At 49.6% G+C, this 15,001-nt stretch overlaps 1 protein-coding gene across 2 annotated transcripts in view; it reads right to left on the reverse strand.

Moving 5' to 3' along the window:
- The window catches only part of SIL1 (SIL1 nucleotide exchange factor), a 69,818-nt gene that overhangs the window by 33,532 nt on the left and 21,285 nt on the right, over window positions 1-15,001 (reverse strand). The window contains exons 3-5 of one of the 2 annotated variants that reach the window (XM_033073468.1): window positions 8,270-8,390; window positions 4,232-4,328; window positions 1,263-1,454 (exon numbers count right to left, since the gene is read on the reverse strand). In XM_033073468.1, the coding sequence (XP_032929359.1) occupies window positions 1,263-1,454; window positions 4,232-4,328; window positions 8,270-8,390 (410 nt within the window). The remainder of the gene's footprint in view (window positions 1-1,262; window positions 1,455-4,231; window positions 4,329-8,269; window positions 8,391-15,001) is intronic. The other variant, XM_033073469.1, reaches the window with a different exon arrangement.

Raw genomic sequence — 15,001 nt, forward strand, 5'->3', positions numbered from 1 at the left:
GGGTATTTGGGGACTGCTTTTTATTTTTAGCTGGGATCCACAACATCCCAGGGTGTTTGAGGGCTGCTTTTTAGCACGCTGGCCTGATGCTCTGGCACCCTTAATCAGGCAAGATTAGCCCCAGCAGAAACCCGAAGCTCTTGGGGCCCATTGTTCACAGTTATTCTCTGAGTCACACAGACGCCGTCAGTGACACAAAAGCAGGGAGAACAAACAGCAAGGCAGGCTGTGCATGCCCACAGCAGCGAGTCAGGGTGGGAATTGAAGACAAAGAGCCCTGGAAATTACACTTCTGTCAGCTGGCACACGGACTGCCTCTCTCACAGCAGCAGCACTTCAGCTACCTGCCTCCAAAATACCACATGTGGTTCAACAAGTGCTGCTCCAGCGAAAGGGCTTGCACTGGCACCTCCCAGGAGTTGTCCCATTCACCCTCTGGAATGCCAGAGTGCCACTGGAAGCTGTCCCAGTGCACTCCAGGCTCTCCCAGTCACCGGGCAGGGAGAAGCCAAGTCCCTTCCCAGCCAGCAGAGCAGAGGCTGGATGCCCAGACACCCTCCAGGGGTGGCACCAAGGAAGGCACCAAGCCCAGAGCAGAGCTCTGAGCCTGCAGCTGCATCCAAGGGGAGGCAGGGACGTGTGAGCTGAAAGCAGAGCAAGAGAGATCACAGGGAGGGGGGGAAAAGTGTGAGCACAAACCCGAGGAAGCGAGATGCCAGGAAATATGTTCACCCTCACACAGAGCTAATTAGCACAGCGAGGCTCTGCATGCCACTGCTCACTCACACCAGGACTAAACTGGGGCTTTTGGGTGGCTGCTGCCTTCCCTGCTACAAAGACATTCTCTGTGAACTGATGGAAGGGCACCTACCCTCAACCACGGCCGCTTTCCATGGAAGCAGAGAGAAAATAATTATTTCCTTAGCAGCCACCACTCTACTCACCCAAAAATGGCAGCTGAAACCCCATTTTGTAACATTAAGCAGATAAAAGAGGAAAAAGAGAGGATAAGAAAAGCAGCCTGAGAACAGACAACAAATCAGGCAAGCACCAGGATGCTGCTGGCTCCTGGCACAAGCAGTGATTAATTCCAACCTGGATATAAAATAAGCCTGCACTAGTCCTGTGCTGTCTGTTATTGTCCCAGGATTATGGTAATTAAGCAATTTGTATTACCTGATACCGATAAGAAAAATAAAGCCCCGTTTATGACACCGTATCCCCTGGATTTTACACGGTAGTTACTGAGGCATTCTTGTTACCTGGTGAACATAATATTCGAGATCATAAAGTGCTGCTACTTTTTCATCCAGCGTGGAGGCAGAGCTGTTGAATTTGCTGATTAATTTAACCATAATTTCATAATCTGTTTCTATCTTCATGTTCAGCTTTTCAAACTCCTCCTTCAGCTGCTCTATGGGCCGGAACTTCTTCCTCACCTCTTTCTCCCGGGCCTGGGAAACAGAAGGAGGAGAGCAGATGTGAGATAGGAGATGAGACAGGCATAGGAAGGAATGTCAGCCCCAAATGTGCAAAAGGATGTGCTGGCTGTGCCCATGGGCTCATTGCTGGGCATCAGAGGTGCAGGGCAGGGCTGGAGGCTCCTTCTGAGGAGCCAGAACTCAGTGACCTGTGAGATACCCACAGAGAGAGTGAGGAGCTTTGTGCACCACTGCTACGTCTGTAGAGCATTTATACATAATTTCTACATTTATAGAGCATTTATACCCCATTTCTACATCTTCAGAGCATTTGTGCACAATTTCTATATGTATAGAGCATTTATACCCCATTTCTACATCTATAGAACATTTATACACAATTTCTACATCCATAGAGCATTTCTACACCACTGCTACATCTATAGAACATTTATACACCATTTCTACATCTATAGAACATTTATACATCATTTCTACATCTATAAAGCATTTGTACACCATCTCTACACCATTTGTACACCACCTCTACATCTCTACAACATTTGTGCACCATTTCTACATCTACAGAGTATTTGTGCATCATTTCCACATCTCTGCACTATTTGTACACCAATTCTACATCTACAGATCATTTGTACACCACTCTGCACCATTTGTGCACCACTTTTACATCTGTACACCATTTGTGCACCATCTCTACATCTATACAGTATTTGTGCATCATTTCAACATCTCTGCACCATTTATACACCACTGATACATCTACAGGTCATTTGTGCACCATTTCTACATCTCTACACCATTTGTACACCAGTGCTATATCTCTACACCATTTGTACACCACTTCTACATCTAGAGATCATTTGTACACCACTTCTAAACCTCTGCACCATTTGTGCACCATTTCTACATCTCTGCACCATTTGTGCACCATTTTCACATCTCATTTCCTTCCAGCTCATCATCAAGCCCACAGGCAGCAGCACTGCTGTTCTCTGCCTGCTCTCCAAACCTGGCTGCAAAAAGCCCTGAGCCACCTCCCTGATCTTACAGCTGAGCCTCTCTGGAGCTGGACATGAGGCTGGAGAGCTGCAGAGCTCCAGCCCAAAGTGCCCAGTGCCTCCAAGGAGATCTCCAAAGGTGTTCTCACCATTCCAAGCTTTGAACACACTGCAGGATGGCTCTGCCTCCCAGGGAGAGGTGTGGGGACAGCAGCTGTCAGGAAGGGAAGCAGCAGGAGCAGGGATAAGCTGGGGGCAGATGAAGTCCTGAGCACAGCTCATCCCCCTCTCACAGTAACAGCACCCCAAGGGCTGCCCTGAGCCAGGAGAGCTGCCACAAAACATGTGCTGGGGAGGAAAGGATCTGTCAGAGATGCAGAGAGCCCCAGGGGTGCAGGAACATCAGCACTGGTGGCACTGGGGACAGAGCCTGCTGCTGCAGGGGACAGGCAGCAGAGAGAGGCCAGGCTGGAGCTGGGCTGCCCCAAGGACAGGAGAAAGGCAAAAAGCCCCTTTGGGAAGGGATTTGTCACAAATACCAAGATGTGCTTGTGTGCAGAGTGAGCCCCAGCTGGAGGGTTTGCACATCCTGGTCCCCATCAGGGAACAGAAGGCCAGGGCTGGAGCAATGGAGGTGAAAGTGGAATGTTAATTAATTAATTAGCACAGGCACCCCATCCCCAGCCCAGCAGAGCTCAAGGCACAGCTCAGGGCTCAGTGCAGCTCCATTTCCTCTGACAGAGCCTTCAAGGATGGATTTGCTCTCTGCAGGAGTGACTGCAAATGGAATACTTTAGGTCCATTAGATGCAGCTGCTTTTAGCCCAGTTGCTGGGACAAAAGCTATTCTAACAGGGGGGCTTTAAAATATGGCTTATTTTCACCTAATAGAGTATCACTAATTTTTGCATTTCAATGATCCTCATTTCCAGCAGCCCTGCAATCAATCAGCAATGCTGCTATGGAAATTTGCTCCCAGCAAAAGAAATCATGCCCTGCTGCCACAGAAGGGGGGAAAAAGCCTTTCTGTGACACCAAAACTTTCCGTTTTTGAGTGAGCAGCACCAAGGCAGCAGCAGGAGTGACGATGAAGGAAATGCTGCTGAGGGGGAAGAGGCTGTGATGCACCTGCTGAGTCACACACCATCCCACTATTTACTTGGCTTGGGGATTGTCTGCAGCTAAATGGACAACTTGGAGCTTGTGTAAGGAAACTTCAGCCCCTCCTCACCACAGCCATTTGGGTTTTGCTATCCAGGGCATGAGGTTGGAAACAGAAAGCAAGGAGGGCAGTGACAGGGAATTAACTCCCCTTGTAAAAACCATCAGCTGCAATCCAGCTCCTTTGGGGCCTGCAGACATTTCTGTGAAATGAGCAGCAGTGAAACAGATAAATTATGTTGTTTAGAGAAGCTGTGGCTGCCTCTGGATCCCTGGAAGTGTCCAAGGCCATCTTGAATGGGGCTTGGAGCAACCTGGGATAGTGGAAAGTGTCCCTGCCCATGGCAGGGAGTGGCACTGGATCAGCTTTAAGTCCTTTCCAACCCAAACCATTCACAGAATCATAGACTCGTACAGAAAAGCCAGGGAACAATATCACTAGTGGGTTAGCAAAGGTATTTTAGGTCCATATTCACCACAAGATTAGTTTGCAAATTAAACAAGATAAGTTTAAACTAAACAAAACCAAGTTTTTTTCCAATCATTTAAACCATTGTATTTCTGCAGTGTCTAACAGGGTGTGTTCACATCCCTGCACTGTGCATTGCTCCAGAAACAGGGAACTCACCTTCCTTTCTGCCTTCTCACTTGCCTTCATTTTAGCCAAGGCCTTTTTGAGCTCCTCAGATGTGAAGGAATTTGCATCGACATCGACCTTGCCCAGCCTTGCAGAAGGAACAAAACAAAGCAGAAGATGTTAGGGGTGAACTGCCTCAATCCTGTTTTCACTGTGACATTCCAGCAGTGGCTAAGAGCAGGAGGAAAGGAATGAAAACAAAACACCAATAAAGGATTGGTGCTGGGTCCTGTGTGGGGTTTGCACCTTGGCAATCAGGGGCTCTGCAATCAGCCTGCTGAGCCAAAATCTCAATGTACCTCAATAAAAACAGCTGATCAGCTGATACCTCGGAATTTCATGTTGCAAGGCAAGGACAGGAAGCAGCCCTGTGCCACTAAACCATGGCTAAGGGCTTGCAGGCTTCAAGCTGGAGATTTCAGCTTATGAGCATTGTACAGAGTCAGGGCAAGGGGAAATCCACACAGAAATGACACAGAAATTCCAAATGTTGATCTTTATGCCTTTATTGTTGGATCAAGGAGTGTTCATCTTGGCCACACGTGCACAGAAAGAAGGGAAGTGCAGCTGCTGAGGCACTGGGATGCTGAGGAACATCTCCATGTCCTGAGCAGATTTTGGTGGCTTTGCTGCTGTCAGAGAGCCTCTCTGCTGGTGACAGCTGTGCCAGGGGACAGCAGCCTGGGTACAGAGCAGGGCTCAGTGCTGAGTCAGGGGAACCCTGTGGCTTTGCCGCTGTCAGAGACCGTCTCTGCTGGTGACTCTGTGGCTTTGCTGCTGTCAGAGACCCGTCTCTGCTGCTACCTGCTGTGCCGCAGGACAGCAGCCCGGTAAGCGTAGCAGGGCTCAGCTGGGTCAGAGGAAACCCGTGGCTGTGCCAACACTCAAAACTCAACCTCTCATTTCCTACACATGGTAGAAAAGACGAGCTCCCAGGGCCACTGTGAAACCCTCCACAAACGCTGCACAGTACCCAGGAGCAGCAGCTTCCCATCTCTGTGACTCAGGCTCCCTGCACTGCTCCTGTTCATCCTCTCCTCTCTCCATAACTCTGGGAAGCACAGAGCTGCCAGGCTTTGGCAATTCCCAAGGCCAGTGCTGTCCATGGGGTGTTGGGCACTTGCAGGTCACAGTAAAGGTTTTGACTGACACAGGAAACCACAAAGCTGTTGAGAGCACAGCTCCCCGAAAGTATAAGCTGAGAAAGTTGGGGTTGTTTAAGGTGGTGTTAAAGGAGAAGCTGGTGTGAAAGAAAACGTCACTTTGCAGTGACTGAAGAGGTTACAAATAAGGTCAACTCTTCCTCAGGAACTGCAGTGATGGGACCAGGGGGAATGGCTTAAAATGAAAGAGTTGTAACACATTTGATGATGGGAACAAGTTGTTTACTGCAGGTGTGGCTGTCCCTGACACAGGGACCTGAGCAGAGGGGCTGTGGGTGCCCCATCCCCAGGAACATCCAAGGCCAGGTTGGACAGGCTCTGGAGCAGCCTGGAGTGCTGAGAGGCTGCTCAGGTTGGAACCAGGTGATCTTCAGGGTCCCTTTCAAGCCAAACCATTCAAGGGTTTGCTCATTCCACGGTCCCCATGTCCAACGGTGGAGTGCCCTGAAACTTCTGCGACATCACAGCACCCAGAGTGTTCTGTGGAGGGTGCAGAACCTGGAAACGGGCACAGCACACACTTCAGCTGCTGCCAGCAGTCAGTTCTTACTTGCTCTTTGCTCTGGCTGTTGGTGCTGAGCTGCTCTTGCTGCCAGAACCTCTCCAGCTGCCTGGACCTCTCCAGCTGCCTGGACCTCTCCAGCTGCCAGAACTTTTCCTGCTGCCTACACTGGCGCACCAATCCAGCAGGATGAACACTGCTGTACTGAAGGTACAGTGCCATCCCAAGGAGGGCTGCCAGGGCAGGGATGGATGGTGGGGGACAGGGACCCTAGCTGAGCTTGTCCTGCCTCATGCAGGTTGCCAGAGACATCAGGAGACTTGTGGAGGTGAATATGATGAAGGGTGTGGAAGAAAGGATGGAGGTGGACATGGAAGAGTCTGTTGAGAGCATGGAGGTCGATGAGAAGGACAGCTGTGAGGACATGGAGGTCAATGAGAAGGATGACACTGAGGACATGGAGGTTGATGAGAACAGCTGTGAGGACATGGAGGTTGATGAGAAGGATGACACTGAAGACATGGAGGTCGATGAGAAGGATGAGGAAGAGCCCATGGTCCTGGGATGAGGAGGAAGAAGAGCCCATGGTCCTGGGATGAGGATGGAGCCCCAGGAACAGGACTGGCAGATGCTCCCATGCCCTGCCCCCAGGCAGTGCCAGGCTGGGGCTGGGCTGGGCTCAGCTGGCTCCCCTGCCCCACTCAAGGACATGATGCTCAGGGAAAGCCCTGCTGCTTCCTTTCTTCCAGGACTGACAGGGAATGTGGGCACAGATGTGACCCCTCTGTACATATGTTCTACACTGTAGAGGTTTTTTTGCAAGTACGTTTTGAAGATTGGTAGTGAATAGACTTTGAAGATTGTTCTTCTATAGGCTCTGAAGATTGTTAATAGACTATGAAGATTGTTATTTTATAGGCTCTGAAGATTCTTATTCTATAGGCTCTGAAGATTGTTAATAGACTATGAAGATTGTTCTTCTGTAGGCCCTGAAGATTCTTACTCTATAGGCTCTGAAGATTGATACTAAACTTTGAAGATTGTTATTCTACAGGCTCTGAAGACTGTTATTCTATAGGCTCTGAAGATTGTTAATAGACTATGAAGACTGTTATTTTATAGGCTCTGAAGATTGTTAATGAATAGACTATGAAGATTGTTATTCTATAAGCTCTGAAGATTGTTATTCTATAGGCTCTGAAGACTGTTATTGTATACCCTCTGAAAATTGTTATTCTATAGACTTTGAAGATTGTTAGTGAATAGACTCTGAAGATTGTTAGTGAATAGACTCTGAAGATTGTTAGTGAAAGGCTTTGAAGATTGTTAGTGCATATACGTTCTATAGACTGTTGTTACAAGGATTGTTATACTGAAACATGTTCTGCAAACGTTTTGATGTCTCTTTGCAATTCCTTTGGGCACAGGCAGCGTTTGCACAGTTGTGGTTTCCACTTGCTCTGGATTCCTGGGGGTGCTGGCATGGCCACAGGGATGGGGGTTCCTGTGCAGGGGGGTCCCACTGACCCAGCACTCGTGTTCCTGGGTTGGTGTCCCCAAGAGCAAAGCTGTCACCAGCAGGGAGGGGCTCTGACAGCAGCAGCCCCTGCAGCAATGCCACCAAAGCACAGGAAACTTCTGCCACCCTTCCTGGAGCCACAGGGACAGGGATGCAAAATCCACCTCCATGCTCTGAAGGCCGTGAGAGCCTTGGGAACTGTGGGACCTGGGGCTGGGGTGCTGCAGGGGCTGATGTTTAAGGCTCTGGGCTTTGCTTCCCCCCCTGCTTTGCACTGCCCTGTGCCTGGCATCCTCACATTCCTGCCCCCAAAGCCCCCCACAACCCAAGCACCCCCATCACAGGTGGCACTGGGAAATCCCACAGGCTTCAGGAAAGAAATTCCCCCCCAGTAACCAAAGCAGTCTGGTTCAGGGGGAAGGTCAGCAGCAGCAGTTCAGAAAGGTGGGTTCAGGGAAGCTGTGATGGCCAGGGGCTCTGCTGTGCAGGTGAGGCTGTGGGGACACAGCACCTGGCTCAGGCCAGCCCTCAGCCCCTCAGAGCTGATGCCAAGGGCTCAGCTGAGGAAGCAGTTTCAGAGCAGATATTTCAAAGGACTAAATGTCATCCAGAGGAGCCACGTTGCCAATTTAGCTTCGGTGTCGTGGCACCAGAAGCCACCAAGGTGCCTCTGAATGTGCACTCAGGGCACTTCCACCTCCATCCCAGAGGGAGCACAAAGGACAGGGTTCTGCTCTCAGCACTGCTGAGCTCCTACCCCACAATTAAACCTCAGGAAGAGGCAGGAATTGAGTGCACCAGGGAATGAAAGGCATGAATCCCACAGCCCACCCTGCTGTCTGTACCTTCTCCTCCTTCTCTCTTCTCTCGAGTCACTCTGCCCATTTTCTCTGTCTGGGAGCTTGGCTTCTCTCTCTCCTGTCTGCAGGTTCAGCCTCACGTGTGACCCTGCAGGAACAGCCTGACCTACAAACAAAGGTCACTTTGGTTACTGCAGAGCTTTGGCAGCATTTGGGAGCTGCAGGCACATGCTGCTCCTTGGGAGAAGGGGAGAAAAGCTCCATCCCACACAGTGAGGAGTGGGATATCCCCACTGACCCCCTCCCATCCTGCAGCATCCCTGAAGTGCTGCTCTTCCCTCCCAGAAATGCCACCAAAAGTGTCCCTGTACTGCCAGGCTGGCTCTGATCCACAGTGGAGGTGGATCCCTGAGCCCAGGTCCTAGGACAGCACTAAAACTCCACACCAGGAGTGCATTTGGAGGGTCCATTCCCATGGACAAAGGGGAATTGTTGCTGATTGGGGCCGGCAGAATAAAATGCAGCTGCCAAAGGGAAATCAAAGCATCCTGCAGAGTCCAGCCAGGTGCTGCACATCAAGGCTGTGCTGCTGTGGAAATACTGTATTAAAAGGAATTTATGATCACTACTCTCTGCCAACTAAAGTACACAGAATACATTCAGCTTTGGTTTTAAATGCAGAACAGATAGGAAATTCAGAATGTTTTTCACCAGTTCATCACAAACAAGTGGGTGAAGAGCAGGCATTACTTGGTTTCTACTCCTTGATGGCATTTCTTCTTCTGTTAATGCAGGAATTCTGCCTGCCCAGGCTGCAGCTGAACAGCCACAGAGCTGCTCACAGATGGACACACAGACCACAGCTGCTCACCCTCCTCCCTCCTGAGGAGAAATCCCTATTCAGCCTTTCCTTTTACCTAAAAAGATACCTGGGAGAGAGGAACAGCTTGCAGGAGACAGGGAGCATCTCCTGCCAAAGGGAAGTGAAGACAAGGGTAATTGTTTTGTACAATAAATACATGTACTCACAGACAAAAAGCTCTGGATTGATCCCTCCCTGTTCAAGACCAAAGAGACATTTCCCTGATCAAAGAACCTGGTGCTTCCTACATAAGACTGGGATGTTTGTCACAATTCAGACAGAAACATTTCAGACCCTGTAGTCATCCAGCAGCTATAAATGCATTTAGAAAAAGCAGGAAAACCCATCTGGGAGGATTTCCTATCAGAACAAGGTTTGCATTTCTGGTAGACTCCCTTTCTCTCCACCAGTCCTGTGCTCTGGAAGCTGCATGTGACAGGACAGCTGTGATTATCTCCCCATGTTAAACATGGGAGGAGAGGCCAGGTGTGGCTCCTGCACACTTGGAATGCTTTCCCTGCACAGATCCCACCCTCCTCCTGCTCCTTTAACCTGTGACACACAGGACCTTTCACCTCTGGTTACCCATGGCACTGTCCTCCCACGCTGAGGGGTTTGGTGCTGTCCCCAGCCCCTGCCCCTCTCTGGAGCTGGGTCGTGCTGCTCAGGAAGGAGTTTGTGGCATCTCCATGAAAAGGGCAACACCACATCTCCTGTCCCTGCTCAGACAGGGCTCTGCCAGCAGGGAAAGCACAGCAGTGATGACCTGCTGCAGCAGATGTCCCTGCCCAGGGCAGGGAGGTGGAAGGAGATGAGATCTAAGGTCCCTTCCATCCCCAGCCGCTGTAGGATCAAATGCCATGGTGTGCTGGAGAGGACAGTCCCCTCCTGCACAGCCATGGATGCACTCAGGGTGAAGTGAGGGCTGAGCTGGTGCCTCCCCACAAAACCAATCATTTCCTGATTGTCACACCAGCCCTGGGCCAGCCAGATGACACCCCCAGCAGTGGTTGCAGCAGCTCTGGTGTGTCACACAGCCAGGAACAGCCCCTGTCAGGGCAGCAGAGCACAGCAGATCCCAGCACAGAACAGCCCAGCCCAGCACAGAACAGCCCAGCTCTGTCCAGCTCAGCTCAGCCTGGTCTAGTCCAGCCCAGCCCAGCACAGCCCAGCCCACCCCCACCCAGCCTAGCCAGCCTAGCCCAGCTCTGCCCAGCACAGCCCAGCTCTGCCCATAATAGAAAAGCCCAGCCCAGCTCAGCACAGCCTAGTCCATTCCATTCCATTCCATTCCATTCCATTCCATTCCATTCCATTCCATTCCATTCCATTCCAGCCCAGCCTAGCCTGCCAAGGGATGGATGGGCTCTGCTCTAGAGAATGATCCAAAGGAAAGCACAGCAGCAGGCTCCAGAAGGGCAGGGGGGCTCAGCCCTCCCATATCTATCCTCAACAAGCAGGAAATAAAATCAAATAAAATCAAAGCTGGTGCTCAGAGCCCCACACCCAGCACAGCCAAATTACAGAGGCTGCAGCAGCCAAGACACAAACCCTCCCTGCTCCTGGCTGCACAGATTTAACCAAGAGCATCCCAACCCCAGGGCAAAACTGGGATGGATTTAAGCAGCTCCTGGTGCTCCAGGGATTTCTCCTCACTGCTCTGCACAGCAGCCCAGGTTCATGGCACAGCAGGACAAACACAGTGTTTTCATAAATAAACCATGGAAAACATCTCTGTTTTCAACAAAAAGATTGACACTGCCACTTGAAAATGTTACAGCTCTTCAAGGAAGGTCTTCTGTCTCATTTAGTTTGGGGTATTTTGAAGTCAAAAGTGTGTTGGAGGGTGGGTTGAGTTGAATAATGTGATTAAAATTGCTGATTTAGACGAGCAAGCTGGAAATCCTGAATTTTAATCATGTTTCAGCATGTAGCTTCTAGACATTTCCCTTAAAAATAGTTGATTCTCTTTGATTCCTATAATTTGATACTATTCAACAACTGGGAGCACACACTGGAGCAATACATATGTAAGCAATTACACAGCTTCACATGCTGCTAAAACAGAATCATTCTGTTAATAGCTTTTTCCCGAGAGAAATTAATTTTTTACTTATTGTTTGCATTAAGCTGCGTTTGGGAAATAAAACTCAATTAAAAATATAGAAAAACACGCCTCTATTTAAGGCATTTTGTACCATTTTTGCTCCTTGGCACCTCAGACAAATCAAAGATGTGCATGCACAGGTAGGCTCTGCTTAGATGTGCTGCAGAATGGTCCCTCTTCCCTGAGAGCTGCAAATCCTGCAGCTGCCAGGCCCCATCCCCTGCTCCTCATAAAGGGAGAGAAGAGTTTCCATTCTAATTAATTTCCCAGCTCTAAATCAACTACCCAGTGAGTGGAAATAGCTGTGAAATCCCCTCCATGAACCTGCCAGAAGGGCTCCAGCTGTGCAGGGGGAACAGCAAACTCCCACCCCCACAATCAGTTTGGACTCCTTACCAGCTAAAAAATATCCCACTCCTGGGATTTTTTTTTTTAAAACCACAACCACAATAAATTAAAATCAATTAAAAATAAGATCACAAAATGGTTTGGGTGGAAAGGAACCTTAAAGCTCATCCAGTGCCATGGCAGGAACACCTCCCTGCTCCAAGGTGCTCCAAGTCTTGTCCAGCCTGGCTTTGGACAATTCCAGGGATCCAAGGACAGCCCCAGCTGCACTCCCCACCCTCCCAGGGAACAATTCCTGCCCAGTGTCCCATCTGAAGCTGCTCCCAGTTGGAACAGGTGTCACTGCATGGGGTGATGGATCAAGAGAAAGCCCCAGGGCTGAGCAGAGCTCCCAGGGCCACCCACCTGCCCCTCAGCCACTCAGCCTAAAAGAGTGTGCAACAGGTAAAGCACTCCCAGAGGATAAACCCCTTGTCACTGCACCAATGACAAGGTCTTTATTGGGAATAAATGTCAAAGCAGAGGGACATTTATTTTCCAGGCAGGAGACTGATGCTGTGGCAGCACTGCAGGGGTGCTGTTATTCCTGTTCTGATTTAATCCTTTATCACCAGGACAGGCTTTGGTCTCCCATGGCACTGCTGTCCCCACAGGCTGTCCCCAGCCCTGGGTGCTGCCCAAAGCACCTGGAGATCCCTCTGAGCATCAGCACTCGTTTATTGGGATGTGCTCTGTCCATAAAGTTGCCTAAAGAGATGCCGAGGAAGACTTTAATTTATAGCCCCATTCTTTTAATCTTGGTCAGCCAGATTTTTTCAGACATCTGTTTATATCTCCTTATAATGTATTGGCTGGAGCAGCAGCAGCAGGCAGCAGCTCACTGGCAGGGGCTCTGCTGACATTTATAAACCGAAGCGATTTCTCTCGTGTGCTTTATGTTATCAGCTAAACCTGTCCACTTAAATTATTGCCTTGTAACCAAATCACAACTATCTGTTACTCCTCTCTGTGCACGTTTCCCAGGCTCCACACCAATATCAGGCTTTGCAGAGGCTGAAAACAAGATGATAAATAAATAAACAAATGGAGAGCAGGACATGCTTCCTCCAGGCTCACACTGAGGGGGGATCAGGCACGTTGTGCACCACAGTCCTGAAAGCAGAGGGCTGCTCTGTGGAATATGCAGTGATACCCAAAAAAACCCATCTCTTTTTCTAGACCAGCCAAATGAGCAGTTGTGTTTCCTCACTAAAGGAGAAAGGTTTCATCCTGCCCTGCTCCTTTCCAGCACATCATTCCACAAGTGGGTTGGTGTTCCAGCACGGGGACAGGGCTGAGCCCCGACTGCACAGCTACAGGCAGGGGATTGTACATCATAAACTGACCTGCAAACCCTCAGTGAGTGTGTGCAATCACCCACTGAGCTCCTGGCAGTGCCTTCCCATCCCATGGATCCCATCCCATCCCATCCCATCCCATCCCATCCCATCCCATCCCATCCCATCCCATCCCATGGATCCCATCCCATCCCATGGATCCCATCCCATCCATTATGGACAAAGGCTGCCCAGCAAGAGGAGCCCAGGAGGGACAGCTCTGTCTCCCTGCAGCACCTCTCTGTCCCCTGGCACAGGAATGTCCCCTGGGGAGGCTGCAGCAAGCAGAACAAAGGTGATCCAGCTCGCTGGGACAGATCCCAACCTTGTCCCCAGGTGAGCATCCCTGTTTGCCATTGTAAGACAACTCAGAAATCTATCAGGGGTTTGAAAACAAGCCCCAGTTATGAGTCAGTCAGTGGTTCTGCAGCTCTCAAAAATTACCTGGCTATGTGAGCAAGCCTCAGATAACATCTACCTTCCTTTACTCTTTGTTTCTCTCCAGCAGGGAGTGAGGGAAAAGGGACTTTTCTTTCTAGTGCAGGCAACAAAGGAATCTGGAATCAATATGTGAATGTTCCAGCAAAACACAGCAGCAGTGCTGCAGTATTGAAATGATCCCACTGACAGAGCATCCACAGTAAGTTATCTCTGTTAATGAAATAATGATTAAAAAGGACCAGGAGACAAATCCCTGGAGCCGCAGAGCTCCCCACAGCTCCAGGAGCCAGCAGGGCTGAGCTGGCTGAGGCTGGTGGCACACAGGGGACACTGTGCTGACTCCTGGCTGCATGGGATGTCCCACACCAGGCTGCTCAGAGGAAAACAGAGGAGCCAGGGCCAGTGTGGGGGCTCAGCTCACCCCTGAGCCCAGGCTCTGCTCAGAGCTGCGGAGAAAGGCAGCAGCAAAGCCTTCCTCTGTTTGGGTTTTTTTGGGTTTTTTCCTACCACTCTCCAGATTGTTTGTTACATCAGAACAGAACATTTTGACACCCAAAAGGAAGATATGTAGCAGACACAGGTAAGAAGTACTGATGGGAAGAAGAGGCCCAGAGCCTGAATCTCATTTTATTTCTTTCTGTCCCTTTTTCACTCAGCTCCAGCCTCTTGATTAGTTCACTGTCTGGCACTCACTGCTCCTCCCAGTTAAGTGTCACTGGAAAATCTCATTAATATGCTCAGTGTCACCTCCTGATAGCTGCTGGAGAGGTTTCAGAGCCTGGAAGCTGCCCCAGCACCCCCAGCATCCCCCACCTCGGGCAGGAGGAAGCGCAGAACCTGTGTGCACATTCCAAATAAATAAAATAAATAAACTGCTGTGACACTGGAGGAAATGCTTCACAAATGCACTCCCACTGCACTGCTGGGCAGCCACAGCATCTCCTCAGAGAGGCACCAGCCTCTGGATGTCTCAGGTAACCAATGCCAGCATTAATTATACATTGCCATTAATCACAGAGAAAACTCTTTTATGAAATCACTGTATGCTGTCCATGTCCATGAACTGTCCCTAAAGCATGAGCTCTGCAGGCCATGGGGTGCAGGATGAAGCCCAGTGCCATAGTGCCACCTCTCCCTGTGGCACACAGGTAGAGATAATATCAAATATTATAAATTACATCAATAAATTATTATAGAATATGGTTTAATCCTGCCACTCCAGCTAAGCTAACAGTTGGCTTGTAACTTCCCACGTGAAAAAAATCATAACAATAAAAGCAGTTAGCACAACAATCTATTCTGATAACAGAGCCATTCACACCTGCAAAAAGAAGAAATTTGTCCCATGGGAATCAGTGAAGGAACCATGTAAACATATCTAGGGAGAGAAAATCTGATACACATTTACAATAAATTTTACCAACCAATGAACTGAATTTCATTGTATTGCTGACCAGTTGGGTTTAACACAGATATTTCCTATAAATATGAGCTATGTGAATGAAGATTGGCATTTTCTGCATGAGTCCCATCTATTTATCACTGCCACATATCCCAGCTGTGCTGCCTGTGCCTGCACTGCCCAGTCCTGCTGCTGCCAGCCTGCTTTCATCACCTCTGCTCTGTCACTGCCACAGGCTGAC

Source organism: Catharus ustulatus, chromosome 15 (assembly GCF_009819885.2).
Source record: "Catharus ustulatus isolate bCatUst1 chromosome 15, bCatUst1.pri.v2, whole genome shotgun sequence".
In the NCBI taxonomy this organism is placed as follows: Eukaryota; Metazoa; Chordata; class Aves; order Passeriformes; family Turdidae; genus Catharus; species Catharus ustulatus.